This window comes from Seriola dumerili, unplaced genomic scaffold (genome assembly GCF_002260705.1).
Source record: "Seriola dumerili isolate Sdu_G_001 unplaced genomic scaffold, Sdu_1.0 BDQW01000110.1, whole genome shotgun sequence".
Lineage (NCBI taxonomy): Eukaryota > Metazoa > Chordata > Actinopteri > Carangiformes > Carangidae > Seriola > Seriola dumerili.
In genome coordinates, this window is record NW_019174365.1 from 3748737 (window position 1) to 3770161 (window position 21425).

General features: G+C 40.0%; 1 protein-coding gene across 3 annotated transcripts in view; it reads right to left on the reverse strand.

Moving 5' to 3' along the window:
• The window catches only part of vps50 (VPS50, EARP/GARPII complex subunit), a 95465-nt gene that overhangs the window by 39133 nt on the left and 34907 nt on the right, over positions 1-21425 (reverse strand). For all 3 annotated transcript variants that reach the window (XM_022747493.1, XM_022747492.1, XM_022747494.1), the window contains exons 12-16: positions 18695-18835; positions 10950-11082; positions 2386-2480; positions 2101-2195; positions 325-423 (exon numbers count right to left, since the gene is read on the reverse strand). In XM_022747493.1, the coding sequence (XP_022603214.1) occupies positions 325-423; positions 2101-2195; positions 2386-2480; positions 10950-11082; positions 18695-18835 (563 nt within the window). The remainder of the gene's footprint in view (positions 1-324; positions 424-2100; positions 2196-2385; positions 2481-10949; positions 11083-18694; positions 18836-21425) is intronic.

Genomic DNA, 21425 nt, shown 5'->3' on the forward strand with positions numbered 1-21425 from the left:
TAAATGTGCTTCCAGCTCAGCGAGTGTTATCATGTAATCACGCTCCAAAGACGGTTACACTGGGAATGGAGTGCATTAGAGCCAAACAATGGTAGTGATTGTGTGTAAATGTTTCTGTCAAGCAATGCCAACCTGCTGTCCAAAAATCTTTTCCACCTACTTTCATTTCACCACTTTCTTTCAGTATCGGGGGAGCTGCAAATGTCCATCCCATAAACTCTGGGTCTAATTACCCACACACAATCAATCCTATCAGCTCAGTGAATGAACAGAATTAAAGTTTAACTTTCATATGATCAAGTAGAAGCAATGGAAACATCTTACCTGTGATAGTTTTTAAAGTAGTTGATGCTTTGGCGTTTGATAGACTCCTGCAGGACCTCTGACTTGCTGCCACAGAACTCCTCACCCACCTGCATCAACCTGAAAGAGAGGGGTGAAGGGAACCAATGGTGACAGAGACAATGGTGAAGGAAGGACATGGAGAGGAAGGAAGTAAGACAGAGGGATTTGTCGAGACAATGGGACTATTCTTTATGAACTGAAAAATATATATAAATATTTATTTAATCTACAGTGCACTGTAAAAATAAATCTGGCTGTTATCTGATGGAGCATGTAGTGAGATGAAGCACTGTAATGAGAACACGTGTAGATGCACACAGCGATGCAACCACTGCACCACCAGTGATTTGATTAATCAATTTCTATCTATAAGTAAAGTTCTAAAAAAAAAAAAAACGTTTTAATTATATAAATTATAAATACGCTCCCGAATAAACCATCCTTAAATCTGCTTCTTGCAGTCAAAAGTGATTTTCTAAAAAGGTATTGCTCATATTATTTTATCATTCAATAAAGAAAAAAAAACTTTTACTGGGGACATATAAAAACAGCCCTTTATCCTCAAAGCCTTTGGGGGGAAGACCATTTTGTGCTTGAATGACAGCTGAGCCAGCAGGGTCACAGAGACACAGTGTAAACAGACTTGGTGTGGTAACTCTAATATGCCAGTCAAGGGACAGACAGTGTACTGTTAGCAGTGGTGTTGAAGAACGACCACACAATTCTGCACCCTAAGCAGGCCATCTGAAACAACATTTTAACATTTATAGGTACGTCATCGAGCTGTTCAACCTGCCACAGCTGACTAGGCAAACAGCTGTCTCACTATAGGAAAAGACGACCTCATCTACAGCGCAGTGGCTTCATTAAACGCCTGATGGTTTCACGGATGTTATCTGCAAACATTCTCCACAGTGTCTCAGCTGATCATTCAAAATACCTGTACACAGTCATGGTCAATTCTCCTCTGACCACAGCTTCCTCAAGCTCCGACATCCCCTTCAGGTATGTAAGGCCGTTATCTGACAGATCATTTTTGTATAAGTGACCTTACTGCTGACAATGGGCTAGACTGTCTATTTCCCACTGAAACCTAGTCGGGTGTGGATGTACCAGGAATACTTATTGAAGCCTGTAGGAGCAGTGAGGGAAAAACACTGCAATACTCACTGAAACTCTTCAGGGTAGAGAGAGATATTGACTTTGGAGCATTTTCTTCTTTTAAGTATAATGCAGTAACCTTGAAACGTCATCCGTCACTGCCGTCTGTTACAACCTACAGGCCGCTAAATCTCTACCTCACTACTCTACTTTTTTTTGCTTGAGTTCTCTGAATTTCTCATATGCATTTACCCCAAATATGATAGTTCCATCTAAATGATAAACATGTTGATATGACGTGAATTTTTAAACTTAAACAGCGTGTTAATGAGCCAAATGATAATCTAGGTTAACACTTTCGACCTGGTAATTTCAGATGGGCTAAACATAAATGTTTGTTCTCTTGTTGACTTTGTTCTGTCAGACCAACACAGTGTATTTTTAAATGTCTTTTATTGTACATTACCAACTTCTATAGAGAAAGTAATAAAAAAAAACAAACAAACAAAAAATTGTTCTTCATCTAGCAAAGCAAAGTAGATAATCCTCAGAAAGAGAAAAAAGAAAAACAAGAAGATGACAGAGATAGCAAGATAATGAAGACCAATTAGTGGAAACAAGGGAAGAGCTGTCTTCTCTGGCTGTGCGGTGTACCTGCTGATGACATCCAGTACCACTATGAAATCGTCGTATTTGAAGTTAGACATGTCTGTCCCCAGGATGTAGGCCTTCACTTTCAACTGGACATCCTGAAGAGAGAAATGAGAGGCACAGGATGATCCTTGGAAGGAGAACTTGAGCAATGCTGAGTTGAGCAGAAATCCAAGAGAAAATATATGTAAAGAAAAACTAGGAGTGGAAAGGAAGAAAGAGACATGCTTCAGACCAAGCAAAGAGAGAAAGACAGAGAAAGAGGGAAGCAGACTCTTCTTTACAAACCTGCCAGATCCGTGTCAGTCCATGCTCCAGTTTCTTCTTCACATAGCTGCGGTCCACCACCAACTCATCAGACTCTGCTGCTGCTGCTGCATCGTCTAGAAACATTCAAACAAAGACACAGATGGATTTAAAACAAAATAATAATAACCCTAACCCTAACCCTAATAAACTGATAAAAGTCTGTATCTTCTCATCCATTTCATTTATAAATTGTTTGTCTCTGTTTTTTGTACACGACACAAATGAATTCATTTACCAGCTGTATTTCAAAGGGTAAAGGAATGGATGCAAGTGAAGCCTGGATTCATACAAAAGCCAAAAAAGACTATTGTTAGGGTTGATCAAGATGCAACTTAAATATATCCCTTTGACAATGGTAAAAAAAAAGTTATTCCTCAGGTGAACAGGGAAATATGATGGAGCTGATCTGCAGATCTGACCCACTTTGGTTCTGCCAAAAGTTCTTCAGTGTAAGCTAGACCATGCCTGAATGTTAGCTGGAGAATAAGTGGTTGTCAGTCAGCAGCTGAAAAGCACGTGGCTCACACAGTCCCTCAAGAGAGGGAAGACTGACAGCGACCTAGAAACCATTAGAACAATAATAGATGGGAAGTTAAATAAGGTTTTGAGTCCTGTCAGACAATGGAACCAACATCTCAAGTGAACAATACTTCCTCTTCTATTTTCAGCTCAATATCCTTTTGAGTTCTTTTTTTTCTCTGATCGATCCGATAGAATGGCATGTTGTGAAGAGGCTATAGTGTCATAGCAGCTGCACTATTTTCCTTTAGCTGAAAGTTGCTTCAGTCAATCTCAAGCTGCTTGCCCTTTTTGAAGTGGATTTCCAGGACAGCCAGCAACACCGAGCCTGCTAAGTCAACAAGTGGGTGGCTGTCGATCTCTCATTATATTCCTTTAATGTATGAGGAAGACAGATAAATGCTGAGACTCATCTCGGTCATGGATCACCCCACTGGTTAATGTTTGTTTTTATGGTTTGTGTGTCTTTTTTTTTTTTTATTCATAGAAAACCCTCCTTTAAAATGAATAAGTGCCACAACTTACACATTAAATACATACTTTTTTAAAATCTATCCTAAATCATTTCATAAATTACTCCTTGTTCATGTTCCTTTTGGATGTTACTGGACTGAACATTTGACAGGAAAAAATTAAAAGAATCCATGAAAAAAAAAAACAGCGGAATCAGTAAAAAAAAAAAAAAAACACCTGGGCTCTTGTACACTGTGATACTTATTTTGTTGGTCCTGTTCCATTCTACAGTAAAACCAGCTGCCCGGGTCAGCTGCAGGGCGACTCTCCTGCTGGGGATTTAGTGTCTCAAAGACGCGTTAACAGGGAAGGTGCTTGTAGACACTGGAGCCTCAAACCTGATTCTATCTGTTGGAAGGAAGGCCTCCCCACCCACTGCAGCTGCCTGATAACCAACTCAGTCGTTAATAACTAACATTGAGGGCATTGCAGTATAAAATATCTCGTGACAAGTCGAAATACACAACCACATCAGTTTCTAAGCAGGGGAAAAACAAATAGCTCCAGTCATCGCACCATGGACAAAAGCCACAGTAAAAAAAAAAAAAAAGAAGCTAAAATTCTGCTGAAGGATCTGTTATGAAGACGTCCTCCTTTACTTCTGGTTTAAAAAAAAAAGCATTCTTCAAGCACTGGCCAAGGACGTATATTTACAGGCAAACCAAACAAGATGGTGAATCCATCTCCATGTGCGGCGTTCGCTGGGAAGGGGTGCAGATTATTGATGGGAAAGACACTCAAAAGACAAAAATTTCCAAGAATTTGGACTTCAGATTTCAGTGTAAGAGCACCGAGGAAAAACGTAAATGTGTCACTAACAGAATATGTGTGGATCTCGTTGTGTTTGAGATCATAAACACTGCACTTCGTTAACCATTAAACCAGATGATGTTAGACACATTAGTCGGCGAGAACAAGGGAGACAGGCATGAATCATGGGTAATGTTTTTCTTATTCTGCAGCAGCGAGATGGTTGAAAGACCTAAAGCTTTGACCATACAAACACATAATTTAACTCAGCTTGACTCAAACGTCTCCAAGCTGCAGTCAAAACAGAGCCACTGCAGACCAGACCTGCTGGGAGAGGTATTTGTCAGCTGAGCAGAGGATAAATATCTCTTGCCATTTTGCCTATTTTTAAAACAAGTGAACTCTACAGTCACACTGACTTTAGCATCAGTGGCAGTGAGGGTGTTTTCATAATGACACACTGGAGCAGAAAGTATATCCATTAAAAAACAGTACAAACATGAATTTTATTACACCCCCCCCACACTCTGTGTATATCTAATTATATAAATATGAAGGAAGAAGGAGAGAGCAGGAACAGTTGAAGAAAGGTTTCAAAAGCAAGATGTAATCAGTGTAGCGTTAGTCAGGTCATTTTTTAGAGTGCTGTTAAGAAAAAAAAAAAAAAAAAAAAAACACTATAAAAAAAGCATCACAAGAAGTTGAAAGAAAAGCTAAACCTTAAGATACAAGAAATACTGTGTACATTTGGGGGAAAAAGCCAGTACAACACTTCAGACGCCAGTGTTCAGCAGGGATCAATGAAACAGGATTAATCTAAGCTCCGCAGAAACCTTTAAGAGTGTGTGCAGGTATTCTTTTATAGAGACACAGACAAGAAACGAAGAAAGCACAGACTAGAATCGCTCCTGAGACTTGTTACACCCACCTACATGAGGTGTTAAAAAAATGAAGATCTTACCTGTACGAAACAGTGAGGTGTTGAGGTGTGTACTGATATATGGAAGGGTAAATCCTTCCATATTTCACAGCAGGCCCATATCACGAGCTCTGATCACTGCTGCTACGCTCGTAGTGATTCTGACAGTGTTACAGGGGTACAATACTAAATTGGTGGTGTACTCTCTTCATAATGATTTAGCAATCATCCATTAATGACCAGCATCCCTACCAACCTCTCTCTTAGAAACAAAGCAGAAGAAGAACTGTCCTATGCAGCGTAGTTTGCCTTTCTGACTCTATTGTTCCTTTTTATCAGTCTGCATGCGGACCAACACTTTACCCACAGGACCCGTGTTAATCGTACTCTGAGGCATGCAATTATCGGTACAAAGGATCTGCTCAGCCTCAATATGGATTCTGACAGAAGGCTCAATACACCAAAGAGAGAAAAATCCTCAAGAGGAATTCCTGTCAAGTTTTATCTGTTGCAATAGATCAGAACAATGGGTTTCCCTTAAACATTATTAATGGGTAAGCCCATGTCTAAGATTAGTTCAAGAAGACATGGTGCTTAACAAGAAGTCTATCCTATCATTAAGTCCAAACAAATACAAGTCAACTTGTATAAAGACGTTTTCTACATAAATCTTCATTATCTGCATCTGTTACTAATCAAATTATCGCACTTGCATTAAAAAACAAATCTTAACGGCTAAATACAAGCTTTGTTGCCATGTCCAACAGTAAGACAGTTCCAGTAAAACTTTGTGAGTAATCCTGTGAGTGCGTCAAGCCATGAACTCTGTTTCATGAACAGCATCATGGTCGTACGGTTATTATCATGGTTTTATCCCTAGGGAGATTGACAGCCTCTCCTCTATCCAAGCAGACATTGAGCACTAAACAAGTACGATTGTTTGGCGATATCACTTTCATAACAGTTGATCAAGTTTAAATTCTGGCTGGCAAGAATACCGCTGCACTTCGCTATCATGTACGTTTATCTTCTCCACTCACCTGCTGATTACAATCATCACACTCAGAAATGGATGTGACATGAGCGATAAACCTTCTGGGTTTCCTTGGTATTTATGTGAAATACGTTCTTATTCATCTCAGATTTCTTCCATTACTTGAGGAGTGAGCTCATAATGCATTTTAAATTCCCATCCTTTCATATTACCTGCACAGACACTGCTGTCATGTTACAGCCAAAACTAGTCGGGATTTCTAAAAATGACATTGTGACAGTGTCTAGGAATTTCAATGAGTGCCCTTTTAAACACTGTCTTTGGGACCCCTAAAATACTGGCTGTAATTTGAGTCATTAATAGAGACAGAACTGAAAACAATTGCATCGTTCACTGAAAGGCAAAAGAACAGAGAGCTCGGGGGACATCGTGACATGACAGCTTGACATATCTGGGTTTCATTTAATGAGCACAGGGTCAGTAGTGAGAGTATGAGTGTGTGAGGAGGAGAGAACAGGAAAATTTGGAGAATACAAAATAAAAGGTTGCGAAAGCTGACGAAGGTGAGAGAGTAAAGGTTGTGATTGATTAACTGATGATACAAAAGTGAGAGCTATAGGTGTGCCAGAAAGAGTATGGCTCCATGTGTTAATGGAGTAACCAACTGCCTACTAATAAATACTGTAGTATTTACTAATATTGAACTATACTCTCATTACTAAAAATGAGAGTTCTCTACTCTTCAAAACTTCAAACTAACTATTAATCGTTCTGGAGTTCTAAGGAGCGTCCTTTTCTATGATTTCTAAGCAGATTTAAGGGTGTTTATTTGCGATGGACAATAGACATAACGACAATGTCAGAAAGTGTAAGTTTACACCAAATCTGAAAATATGTGTATCTTGTCTGTGTGGTTAGGTTTGAATGAATTATGACTGAGAAGAATCATTATTCAAAATTTCCAGCCGTTTGATGATTAGTCCTGTACAGAGCCTCTGGTTGAGGTTCAACTGGTTTTAAACTAAAATCTCATCTCTCTCTCTCTCTCTCTCTTTAATAAAACATATTAAGGGTACAGTGTATGTGATGGTTTACAGATTTCTAAAGATTTCTAAATCTATAACATTTTTGTTCTATTTAACAGTTTAACAGTATTTTTTTTCACTAGTTCCTTTTCCACCAACAACTATAATCACCATTAGTTTCCCATACTCTGCTGTTGTTGCTGTAGTTCGTGTCACTACAGTCTCCCACTGTTGACCTGGTGAGGGTGTGGACAGCCTCCCCAGGTTAACTGCTGAGAAAGCCTTAATAATGGTTATTAAAAAGTGTTACGACAGAGAGGGAGGAAAAACTAAATGATAGGGAAAGCCACCCTTTGCAAATCCGGAGGTGATAACCAGTGTTTGACCTTTGGTGGCAGTGTGGGTAACGGAGTTCTTGATGACTCACATGACAAACAACCACAGGGGCCTTAGCTCCCCACTGCTTTCAAACTATGACTCATAAAACAGCAGCCTGTGCATGACTTAGCATAAATCTGTGAAAGTTTAGCAAGAGAGAAGTCAAAACTTGACTCCTGGTTTCTGAATATTATAATAACACAATCTAAATGGAAGCCGTGGCTCTTTCATCACACTGTATTGGCATGGCATGACATTCATCACTGTAAATGGGATTCAAAATATTATCTGCTATTTCCCACAGATGACAGTGAGTTAAAGGATGCCAAAAAAATAATAAGAAAATTAAATTCAAAAATGCAGACTGGCTGAGACGTTTTTTATACAACAAACTTTTTTTTTTGGAAACCAGCTCTGCACAGTTGGAAAACACTGGCCCAACTGCACTGCACCACATGGTTAATATATCCCACTTAACGTCAGGGGATTACATTCCATCACACGTGTCACCATGTGGATTTTTAATTACTTTATTCAGTGGTGATTCGGTGCAGTCTGAGCATATAAAATGATGCTGTTTTTAATTCACATATCAACCTTAATGTGTTGAAAGGTTTGGTAGTTATGTACATTGTACTGTATATGTAAGTTCTCACCTGAAAGCCCTTTAAAAGAGATGCATTTGAAGGGCTTGTAATAAATCCAATTACTGTATATGATTAGATCGGTGCTATGTCATTTTGACTCAGAGGAAGGGAGATTTGCATGAATAGAAAATAGAATGAAAAGGATCAGTCAAAAATAAAACAAGTTACAAATATGTACTGGTATAGGTTATTTCACATAGCATGCTGCCTTGTTTCATTTATATGCTATGTTACTATGTTGAACATTAATGAGGTGTGAAGGCCAATTCTCAGCCCGAGTGCTGAAAACCGATGGTTTTCTTTATCACGGCAGAGCAGACAGCTACCATACATTCCGATATTAGTCTGCATGGTTCACGCTCCTACTCTGAGTGAACATGTAACAGATACACGCACTGGTCATGGTTATTTACTCTCACACAGTCAAATGCTTTCACACACTCGGAGCGACCCCTGCGCCTGACGGCCATCAGTGCTGATCGAGCATGACAGGGTGTGTGCTCTGGCGCAAATCCATTCTGTCAGGTAGGGATATGACCCTGGTCCATTTTGCTTCCTGAAACAACCTTTCCTTTCATCAAGTGGTCAGATTAATTACTGAAACGTTAGACTGACCTGCTCAATATATCAAGTGGCCACAGCTCTAAATTCAATGGGATACCCTTTTTGCTTTCTTAATGAGGGGAGAGGTGTGTCTGTCCTTGTGTGTGTGTGTGTGTGTGTGTGTGACAGACAGAGGGGGGAGAGAGTGATCTTCAGTGGGTGTGACTGTTAAGCCTCTTGTGTGAGATGGGGGTCACTGTCACTGTAAAATACTCTTCGACAAATGAGACAAAGCTTGTATAGTAAATCACTACTCTGATGGACTATTCACACACACACACACACTCACACACTCACACACACACACACAGAGATAAAGAGAGAAAGGTGAAAGCCAGGACAGAGCCAGGGTCGGGGACACCTTTACACGGAGAACGGAGGTGACAGCCAATCAAATAGTGAGATGATAGATGGGGCTCATGAAAGGAAACGTGGTGTGTGTCCTTTCCCCTGCAAGGAGGATCCTGAGGACTTAACATGTCAACAACAATTCAGGACCCCCTGGTTTCTTCATCCATTCGCCTAATGAATTCAGTACAGTATGGAAAATGGAAATGAGCTATCTTTCAATATGGTGCAGGAAGGCACAAGCTAATATGACAGCCCTCCATTTGCAGCTAATATCTGACACCATCTACGGCAAGACAAATGATCGTAACAGTGATGAGGTAAGAAGTGCTATAAACCAAATCCACCATGGCTTCTTTTCTTACACCGGTAAGAAATTCAACTTCCTGTGGAGCTTACTGCTAAACCACAAAGTATGTATTGCCTTGACAACAGAGCTTCACGAGGCTGATGTTTTCACATCTGGCGGCTGACTGGAGGCAGGATGGATAGAAGCAGCAACACACTTGTTGATCCAGACATAAGCTTTGGGTTTGGACAGATGTGGTGCACTGCCGTCTTGCTGTTCTTAATGGGCTGTAACTTGAGTGCAGTTAGTTTCCAGGGGAGGAGTCAGTGTCCTTTATACTGTTATTGTCAAAAAAAAAAAAAAAACTAAAACAATTCTTTCCTGAAATGATAAAAGCCAGTCTAGATGACACTGGAAGGTCAAAAAGGGTCACTGCAGACAACATCAATTACGTATTATGAATTAGATCATTTTACTCTAATCTCACTGTTGTCCATTTGTGTTAAGTTATTCATTATTAACTGCTACAGCTCGATTGGAAACACTTGTTTCTATTGGCCTGCAAACAGAACAAACTCAAAGTCACACATGACACATTACCATAAGAAAAAACATACACCATTCATTATTTATCACCTGTACATATATTTATCCTTGAAGCCATACCACTGGCTCACACTAATCCTGCCATGTAAATTCAATAATGTGTAAATATAATTTGTATTCATGTGATTAGTACAGACAGTTAACCCAATTTAAATCTGATAATGCTGCAAACATAATGCATACAAAACACTGCATTATCAGTGGGGTATAACCTTAAAGCTGTAACTGTAAAAATACAATGCACATCTCTTTGTGCTGCTGCAGAGAGGTGTTTTACCAATGACAACCAAAAGTGATTATTCTGCTACTGACTCATTCAACGACCTCTGCACTGAAAAAAGCTTAATAAATGCTGCAAAATATGTGCCACTTCAGTGTCCGTACCACTACACTACACTACGTGCTGCACTGAAGCACCAGCACACATTCAATGCTTTCTTCTCTTCACTTCTCATACACCATGGCTCAGCTATTCTTTTCTGTGAGCTATAAAGCTGTAAACTTACTGTATATTGAAATCAAACAGCCAATAAACGTGTGGCACAAATGAGAGTGTGGAGAATGTTGACCCCAATATCACAAAGTCATTGTAGACTTGAATCTGTGAATTACTTTTTCAGCTTGGGGTATAGGGAGCAGTTTTGGTGTTTTATGAGACACTCTAAATGAAAAACTACAGAGAGAAAGCAGGTGACAAAGAGAGATTTGGGGAGTGAAAATGAAAAAAAGGGAAGGAGCGTTTGAGGCACCAAATATTAGCTTGTGCAAGACAGAAGGTGTGAGCAGTGTGGAAGTCATGTGCGCCCTCTGTGGGATCTGGTACACACATCTTTTATCTCTGAATCTGTAGCTGCACTCAGCTGAGATGCTGCATCAGAACAAACAGAGTAGTGCCGCTGATTATAAATTTGTTCAGAAAAACTCATAGGGTTTGTTAGGGATAGTCTCTTACCTGGAGTGGGTGTGTTCTCTTGTTTGTCGTGCTCCTCGTGCCACTGCATGGTGCGGTGGTAGCTCAGCATCACCTCCCACAATGCCTTGCACAGATCCGTCAGGCAGGGAATGTAGCTGTCCAGGGTGATATGCTGCCAACAAAAAGGTGATGAAGACACGGTCACTGATGCTCCTTTGAAAACCTTAAGAGTATTTCTGTGTCACATGTTTTATATGTGCTTCTGCCATATTATGCAGAGTTATGAAACACACACAGTGCCCAACTACTTTAAAATTAATGGATATAAAAGTATTCCCAGACAAAAAAGGACATGATCAGCTGTCCTCTATATTACATCTAATTAAAGCCTGCTTATACTCATCATTCAAGGACAGTGTGTTGGAAAACATCTATTTTCTGTGACACAAAAACGCTTTCATCTTATGCAAGAGCTAATTAATGTAAGAACAGATTAAAATAAGGATGTTATTAAGCAGGAGCCTCACCAATACACAGAACATTAAAAACATCTCAGACGTGCACATTAGGTGGGCTACTACAGTATACTACTGCCCATTATATCATACCACAACTTTATCATCTGTGACTAAAACGATTCTTTTAGCAGTCATTTACGAAAGCAACTGGACGTCACAGAGTTATTCATACTCAGGACAATAATGTAATGTATGGTTGTCATAGTAACAGCACTTGTTCATATACTCGTATATAAGATTTTTGCCTCTTTAATATAAAGTAAGAGCACACATATAACATGCCCAGTGCTGTAGATATATACCATGTCTATGTAGGTGGATAACCAACCACTGTCTGTGCATCAGCTGTAATATAATGTTCATATGCTTCAGACCCTGAAGTGAGTTATTGCTTTCATAAGATGTCAACTTTATTATTTCGTCTCATAATGAGACACTGTGTCCTACAGTACATGGGAGTATTAAGGCTTCATTTACAAATGAAAAGAATATATTAATGGTTATTCTTCCAGTAAAATGGCCTCATATAATAATGTATTTTAAAAGATTTCACAGGTCTCCTCCTTTATGACAAATAAATAACTGTCTACCTACCTACCTATCTAACAATGTCACTTCATCCATGGAACAACCACAACCGCTGTCACCGAGCTTTATGCATAATCATAGTGCTCAAAATACTCAGAGGATAACGCACACTGCTATTTTTTCTGCACATATCCAGACAGCCTGGAAAAAAGGTTTGTGTGTGTTCTGTTAAAATTTGGACCACCTAAGAAAAGTGAAGTTGGCACAACAGTAGCCACTGACACAGTTCAAGGCTCGACAGAGCAACTCGCCAACAGAGGCCTGTCAACATGTTCACAGACAAATTAATCACTGCCAGATGAAACAGTGCTGTCGACAGCAGCCGCACTTTCCTTTGTGTAAAAAAACGATAATGAATAAGTGTCTGTAGAACCCTGCTACCTTTCACAAAAGCATTATGAATTACACAGCACAAGCCCCGTACACTGGTGGCTGCCGAGAAAGAAAACAGTGCATTGCAATAAAGACCCCCAACTGTGCAAAGACTAGCATGAGTCCCACACCTTCTTCTGGCTTTTCGCTCTGGCATGTCCGAGAGAGCCTGAGTGACAAACCATTACTTGCCAGGACAATCTCTCAACAGAGCGTTTCTTAGCGAGACGTCTGAAGTAGATTCATGACTGTGAGCCATCAGCAAGAAAGTTTCATCTAAAAAGATGTTGACAGAGCTGTTGCCCGTGGCATTTAAATTGCACAACAGGCGTGGATCCACGATTCTTAGAGATGATTTGGTGCTGAAAGAGTGAAATATTATTGATTCTATCAGTCAACAAAACTGAAAACTGATGTTTAACTGAAAGTTAAAGTGGGGAGAACCACTCAGTTTTACTGTATACTGTGCTGTATTAAAGCTCAGAACACTGGAGGTAAAATGATGCTTTCATGCATATTTCATTGTTAAATACACATTGTCCATTCTCGATAGCACATTAATGCATCATCTGGGGATGATAGTCTACAATATAATTTAACTGCAGTCAGACTGGAGAGGATAATACCTGCAATGGATATTAATCACAGTTTTTTCCAAATAAGCATTTCAATGACAAAACAGCAAATCTTTACAACTATACAACCACAGCAAAGTGTTCACAGTGCTGAATATTCCACTCAACCAATTATACATGTGGTGGATTTTCTTTAGTTAAGGCTTTGTTTTTGTTTAGTTTGGTTTTTTGTTTTGTTTTTGTTTTTCTTTTAGGAAAGCAGTCTGACGCAATGATGGCAACTGCAGGATGTGCAGTCATGTATACAAGAGTAGCAGACGTCCAAAATTATATTCAAATACTGGCTGTCATCCACCACCACAAACCACTAAACAACTGCAACTGTTGTTGCTCCCTGTCTGCAATTTTGTTCTCTGTTGGTTCTGCATGGGGCTGAACAACTTACTGTGTTCGAACCACAGCAACTTGCAACTTACTGCGTATAACTGTTGAATATAAAGGGATCATCGCTACATGGATATTGCAGAAGATAAAAGAATATTTTCATAAGAAAATTATATATATATAGGTGTCCTAGTATGACAGAGCTGTGCTAGTAAAACTGAGCACCAGTGCTTAGAGCCCAACCTAAAAAGAGAAAAACTTGGCTGAAGTTACATGTAGGCTCGAGCACCAGTGGTCAGATAGGTAGGCTAATGAACCAGTTCTGACAAAACCAGGCCTGCGTTTGACATTCCCAGTTCGCCACCAGCCAACCTTATCACAGGAGCATGTTGCCAAGCAACTGGGTTGAGGGGAGATGACGCGGGGGTGAGAGGTCTGAGTGTGTGTGCGGGCTAAGATCCTCAGCGGGTGTGTGTGTGTGCGTGTGTATGCGTATGCGTGTGTGTGTGTGCGTGTGTGTGTGTGTGTGTGTGTTAAAGGCTACAAAAAAAAAGTTTAAAAAATAAAAACTTTTTTTTTTTGCTTACTGGAACCAACCATTAACCTTGCTGGACACATCCTTCTAGTTCAGTGATGAGAGCTTGAGGGAGGCAAGCTCGGGATCTACATCTAACAGCCATTTTTTTTTCTGAATATAATTACCTATCATTATGCTCATAACATATGCCAAGCTGTGTCAGATGGGTTTGAAAAGACAAAGCACTGAGTGCATTTTTTTCAGTCGTGTGTGTGGGAGTACGGAGGAGTATGCATGAAAGAAATGTCACACACTTTACAAAAGAGATGTACAAGACAGCACAGGTACCCGCAAGTTAGCTGATTCACTTTCTTTCAGAAAAGACAATCACACACCCCCTCCTTTCAGAAAAGAATAAATAAAAAGATTAACCTGCAAGAGATCAAAAACATAGTCAGCAATCTGCAGACCTGCTGTGCCAGCAAAGAAACAAAGTACAGTACACTCTGCTAGAGAGGAATTTTCTCTCTTTCTCTAACACAAACACTCTTCATCACAACTTGGTGAACAAGTCTGAAAAGAAGATTCCAATGGAATCATTTAAGAACTGTGAGCAAAGAAAATGTTTAGTGTTTAATATTGGAGGGAAGTGCACAGGACTGAGACAAGGTTACTTCACGCAAATATGAGAGTCTGTGGTTAGCAAGCACAGTAGACACATTGAAATGTATCTACGTGAAACTAATCTGTGCACAAATATTTTAAATTCCCCTGTTTTTGCTGATTCACTGACAAGTTTGGAAAAAGCAAAGTCTTCTTCTAACGAGGTACTTGGAATTAGATCATCCTCCTCTTGTAAAACAAACAAAAACAGATTATGTGCTGTTCTGCCATTATCTGCTTCATTCTGTTGCTCGGGTAAGATTCAACCCTCTTACTGGCTCTGTTGTCAAAGTCAGTACCTTTAATCTTATCAAAAGCAAATGGAGCGGCTAACACTAAAATACTTTTGATATCTCAATGGGGCAAAGTCACTGCTTCTTTTTATTATATTAATATTTCATGCAGTTGTTACAGTGCTTTTACCAGACTTAAAAAGCAGATTAGGGAATGGGGATTTGACACTGGAACATTTTTTTGCTGTTTCCTGTTGCACTTTAATGTGAAGCATAACACAAACAATATTCATAGCAAATGAAAACTTGACTATAAAGTCTCCATAGAAATAAAAAGGAACAAACTTTCTGTCACTTCTCAAACCACAGATTCTCCAGAAAACAAACAACAATCATCATAAAGATCATAAAGAGAAAATCTAATGAATGGGTATCCAGGTGTGAGGATCAAAAGTCAAACATAAGATTCCACTGGAGGGGAAAACAGACAAACAGTTTGGGAGTAGATAGCTTTCATTTCATAATGAAGCTATCAGCAGCAACAGTCGGCAAAAAACACACAAAAAACAGCGTACGACCATGACACTGCTTAACGACAATCTCACACAATGGCCCATCCTTCAGATATACAACAACAAAGGCCAGCCTATATCAAAATAATGGAGCACTGCACAACGGTGAGTGGGATGGATCACTGTGGGTTACTGATGAGCAGTTGTTTAATAACATTATCAGGATGGTTTCTCTATTATCACTACAGCTAATGGCTTTTTTACTACATTGGTAAAAAAAACAAAACAAACAAAATAAAACTAAAACACTAAAGCCCCACTAACAGTTTCTACAGACAACAAAGTTAACGGCATCCGAGTTAAATGATTTACTGAAGTATTCGTCCTCTTCCCCCATGATTCTGGGAGTGGAGTGTTTTATTTCCATGAGGAGGAAAATCGGACAGACCAGGGGATTGATAAGGAGTGAGGCTAGCCAATAATGATGAGATGCTGATGTAAAATTAATAAGACCCTTTCACGATCAGAAGTGACCTTTCTGAGTGTTCCCATTTCCTTTGAATTTTAAGTTGCATAACAAAGAGGAAAGTCCAGAGTTTCTAAAGTGGCTCTCACATTAAGATAACCTTTATTTATCAGGGGAACCACAACAGAATAAGTTTGCTCTTTTCCACAAACACTAAGTTTCCTATTGATACAGCTCCACACCATCAACACACCCTCTGAGCAGCTCCACTGGAGCAGGTGAGGATTCAATGCCTTGCTCAAGAGCAGATCAACAGCATTTGTTGAGAGAGCAGAGAGCATTGCATACCTAATTTCCCTAGCCGGCCTGTTGATTTGAACCAGAATGTAATTTTTTTTTTTTTTATACTAGCCAGGGAGACCTTGGAAATAAGTTCAGTGAGTGCATCTCTGCTGCAAAATCCCAAACAACCGCAGAGAGGGACACTGAAGGGCAATTCAAACACTCAGGAATCCCAGACAGGACCAGCTTTCAAGCCCATCCTCATATTTTTAGCACCTCTTCAAAACCTCAACACCTCATTCCAGTGTGTGTGTGTGTGTGTGTGTGTGTGTGTGTGTGTGTGTGTGTACCACTTAAACCACACAGACATTTCTTTCTTTGGTTAGCTCTACTTTTGATGTTTTACAGGCAGGTACATAAGTGCCTTAAATAAAATAATCCACCATAAGGAGTAAACGCAAACCACAACACTTCACCGTTACACTTCCGACAGGCTGTAAATGTTGTCAGCGACAAAGATGAACTGCACGTGGGTGTTCACAAACCTCTTCATATGAGTGTGCCCATGTGTGTGTGCCTGTGTGTGTGTGTGTGTGCGTGTGCATGTGTGTGTGCTGCTGTCCCATCAATCACAATCACACAGCTGAAAGTCCAACGACACATCCCATCAATCTTAAGTTCGTTCAGTCTATGTGTGTGTGTTCGTTTGTGGTATGAGTAGGATCATCCACGCAACACAGTGTGCTGACAGAGTATCTATCAAACGCAAGTAAACATAAGCATGTGTCTGTAACTAATGCACAGCTGCATGCACACAGTAATTTGGGGGATCCATTGCACAGATTTCCAGTGAGCCTAATAACAATTAAGTCGACAGGAAAAGAAAAGAGAGAACGACAACGAAGAGAGAACAACAGAAAGGAATGAACAGTTGTATTCCTCCAGCTTGAGGGAGGAAGAGTGTTTTGTTGTACTGAGTCTAAAATATCCAACATACATCATTACAGAAGCATGTGAAAGACTGAAATATGGATAGAGCTGAAATGTGGAAGGCAGCCCAAAAATATTCCTGCCAAAAAACCTGCAAGATACAGAAGTTTTTTTTTTTTGTGAAAAAAAAAAAAAAAAACCTTAAAATAAAAAGAAACACCCAATTCCTCTAGAACTGTGTCTTATCTTATCTGTCGAAATTCATTTTCGATGACAGATTAAAAACAAGCATGATTTCTATATGCAGAAAGCTTTTATCGCGTATTGGATTTTTTTTTTTTCTACCACAACTCAATCTCAAGCTTGATTGAGGTCTTGACTCAGTACACCCAGGCGATCTCACATTATAGATAATCTCACTATAAAAAAAAATCCCAGTTTTTTTAGATATTAATCTCAAATATTATTTATATACCAGGGAAATATAAATGAGGGATTATTCAGTACTTGCACAGATAGTCTGACAGGTCATGCACCTAAAGTTATGGTTGTAAGCAAACTGGAAACAGATATTATTGTCAAGAATCCTTTAGTACAGTATACCTAAAGTGTGGCTGTTTTGATGCATCCATATAGCCACGCTGTGCACTCCAGTAAAAGTACATCATTTATAACAGGAGCTACTGGTATCAAGCTAACAAACTAAACTTTTTTACACGCAAGCGTCCACCCAACAACAATTCAGACCACAACTTGGAAATAATCAAAATTTAATCAGCATCACTTCATCATAGTTACATTCTCGAACCTAGCCTGAAGTGACAGCTAAACTTTAGAAAACACCCTGCCTGCCAGCATGAATGCAAGCTAGCACCGACGCCTCTGGTGCTACAACCTGGGACTGACCAAAAGACGCCTTGCCCTGGAATGCAGAGGCTTTACGCATTCCTCCGAGGCCACCGACCAACCGGGGTAGGAAACCATGCATAAACAGAGAGACAAAGAAGCAGGGGAAGAAGAGATGAGGAGTGAAGAGGTAGCACAAAGGTAAGAGGTAAAGAGAAGGGCTTGTAGATGTAAGCACAGTGCCCCGGCCATGCCCCTGTTAAAAACTGTGCAGTCAAAAGAGCGAGGCCAAACATAGAGCTAAAGGGTCAGAGCTATGACAGCTGATATATCAAGAGAGAGCGTAAAGAAACAAACTGTACCCTCGGATCAGGCTGGGATAAACTTTAACCATTCTTCTATATACCCTTCAACACTGTAGGTCAGACTGTAACACAGCCCCTGAGGGAGGAAAACTCACTCCCAGCCAGTCCATGATGAAATCACTAAGTTATGGCTCACTGGGCATGCAAATGTGATTTATTTTGATCTTGGGGGGCATTTTCCGCTTGGATACGAGGCAATAAGGAAGCCAAGGGAGGCTTGTGAGTAAAAGTGTGTGTGTGGGTGGAGGACGGTGTGTGTGCCCAGCAGTACCTCATATGTCATTTCATCACAGCACTATGCAGGTGGTGTATCTTATTATTTAACTGACCGCATGAGTGGTTAGTCTTCTTCACACTGGCATCTAATCAAGTGAACTGAATCTTTTCTGGCAGAAAGATGTTAAATGACAGAAACAGAAACAGAAACAGAGGAACAACAACAACAACAACAACAACAACAACAACAACAACAACAACAAGAAAGCAACCACTTTCACACACAAACACAGACACACACACAGAGATCTATTTACCGTGCACAGGTCCTTGTATTGCATCTTCTGGAACTTGGTGTCAGCGTTGCCAGCACACAGCTCCACGTATCCCAGCACCACTTGGAACACTGTGTTGTGGATGGCCTGGGTGAAGTGCATGTGCAGCTGGTCCATAGCAGTCTGCAGAGAGAGCCAAACACACTGTTATGAAAACCATTATGTCAAGATTTCACTCTGGATCTGTGAAAAAGGCGAACAGCAGGGAAACTGCCAATCAATCTTGGAGATGTATTCTGTACATACTTGATGTTTTGAATTATTTGCAGACATATTATGTTCACTACACGGGATGGCATGAGTGAACATGAAGATAGCTGTCTATCAGGGGAACTGCAGTGTTCATATTCAAGTCAAGATGGGCAATTTTGTTTCCAGTTTCCACGATATACACACCACAGCTCAGTTTGCTGTGGAAAGTGTCATTAATGAGATAACAAGGGCAAAAGAGGAAGCAGAAAAACACAATGGCAGAGACATTAAGTGACGTGTATGCTATAGCAGCACATCTAACTGCCTCCAGCACAGTTCACTTGTGGCTCCATTAATCTCCCATTCATTATCAGAGCAATAAAAATCAACTACTCTTCGACTGTTAATTTTGTCTATTAAACAACATCTAGCTGTTGTTTACTTTTTTGTGAATTGTCTCCCCCTTTTTTTTGGCTGTTACTGTTTCCAACAACTCCTGAGGGAAATACCAGGCGCTTAATGCTCCACTATGTTTGTCACCTAGTTGCTAATTTTGTCTGTCTGCCGTTTGGTATGAGGTAGGTAGTGCACAGTGCTTTTTGCACTTTGTCACTGCATCATTATCATTAACAATCAGGGATTTAATTTTTCACATTGATCCAAAAATTGCTCTTAACCATGATTTCACACAAAAAAAATAAAATAAAAATTGCAGTACAATTTTGCTCCTCTGCACTGTGCTCTGTTTGTCCCAATTTGAGTGTGTTATGCCTTATTTTCTTTCAAAGTCAAGTTATATTTACCATCATTTTCTGTTTTGCAGCTCCCACCCACAGTCTTGCTATGGGACCCAAGTGAATTCAGGACACCCAAGTCGCAGGAGACGTGGGCACAGTATTGAGCAAACCCTATAGGTAATGGGTGCTGCAGAGTAATTAGATTTTCTTACTGCAAGCTTCTGACCACATAATATTGCACCCCCCCCATCCATTCTGGCTGCCTGCTGCCACACAAGTAATTTAAACATTTTCCCCTCCTTTCAGAGGGAGTTTCACTTCATCCATCCTAAAAACACCACAAAAAAATCACTGGCTGTACAAAGTAGGCAAAAAAAAAAGGAGGCAACTATCATAATAAAAACAATCATTAGTTCTACCTATCATGCCGTCATTCTTCTGTAGCTACTTATAGAAGCCAGGGCCAAGAGACCAACGAAAGGAGAAAATACAAATGGTCAGAGGTGATGGTGTAATGCTGATTACTGATGACACAGTTCATTCACGTATTCAACAATAAAGCACCAGATTAAAAGTGTTAAAGCTTGTGTTTGTATGCGTGTGTGTGTGTGTGTGTGTGTCTGCATGTTGCACCAGAGAAAAACACAGCAGTAAAAGCTAAGACTCAGAGAAAGAACATGGGGCGAACTGTAGGAAACACAGATGCACAAAGAGTGTGGCAAACAGATTCACCAGGAGCAAAAGAAATAGGAGAGAAAGATGAAAACAACAAAAACAACAACAACAACAAACACTTACGGGCGATGGCAAGAGCCAGTCAACAACTCCTCAGTTAGCGTCTGATAATGCTCATTATCACAGTAATAACAAAAACATGATTTATTCTCAACAAGCCCTGATGGTACAGTCTCCACCTCAAGAACGGCTGTTAACGTCAAGAGACATATGGCATATTTATCATATTTATATCAACATTTCATATGACAATGACGCACTATGCCTGTTGTTGTATGAGTGCCTGGATGTGAACTACCCCTCAAACATTAGTGCTGCACAGTGTAATGTGGAAAAAGTGACATGATATGATTTTATAATGTATCTCCCATGAATTCACACAAATTACAATGGCTATATAACATGTTAATGCCGTACCGTGAAATTAGAGTAAAATGCTATGTCCGCACAACATTAATTTACCCAATTTAACTCAATTTTCAACTGGCAAGCCTCCATACATTCATCAGGTACAATCTGGCTCAGCCCCAACATCAGCACTGAACCCTCACACACTGTAATTACCATCATCTGTTGGCTCAGTGAAAATGTGTTAGCGCAGGGGGGGCAGGGGTGGGGGCGTAAGGGCTCAAAATGCTGGAGAAGAAATGGAAGAGCATTTGCAAAAAAAAAAGTCCATATAGCTTTGGCCAAAAGGTGCGAGTGATTTTATAACACGGCTCATTGCCTTTCAAATTTACCTTGCATAGCTGGATGGTGACTCATTTCAAGTGTTACTGGGCCACAATTTCTCCTACTTGTTGGAGTAGGAAAATAACAAATATTTCAAGGGAGACCAAGATAATGTAACCATAAAGTTCAAAATTTTCATTTATAACTCAGGCCTTGACAGATTTAATCTACCCACACCAGAGAGAGCTGGTACAGAGGAGTAGGGAGTTTTGTAGTTTCACACCTAAGCAGCAAGAATAAAATGAGGGGTATGAAAAAGGGAAAAGTACGAGAAAGAGATCAGGGTCAAGTGAGATCCTGCAGATGATGATGGAGTG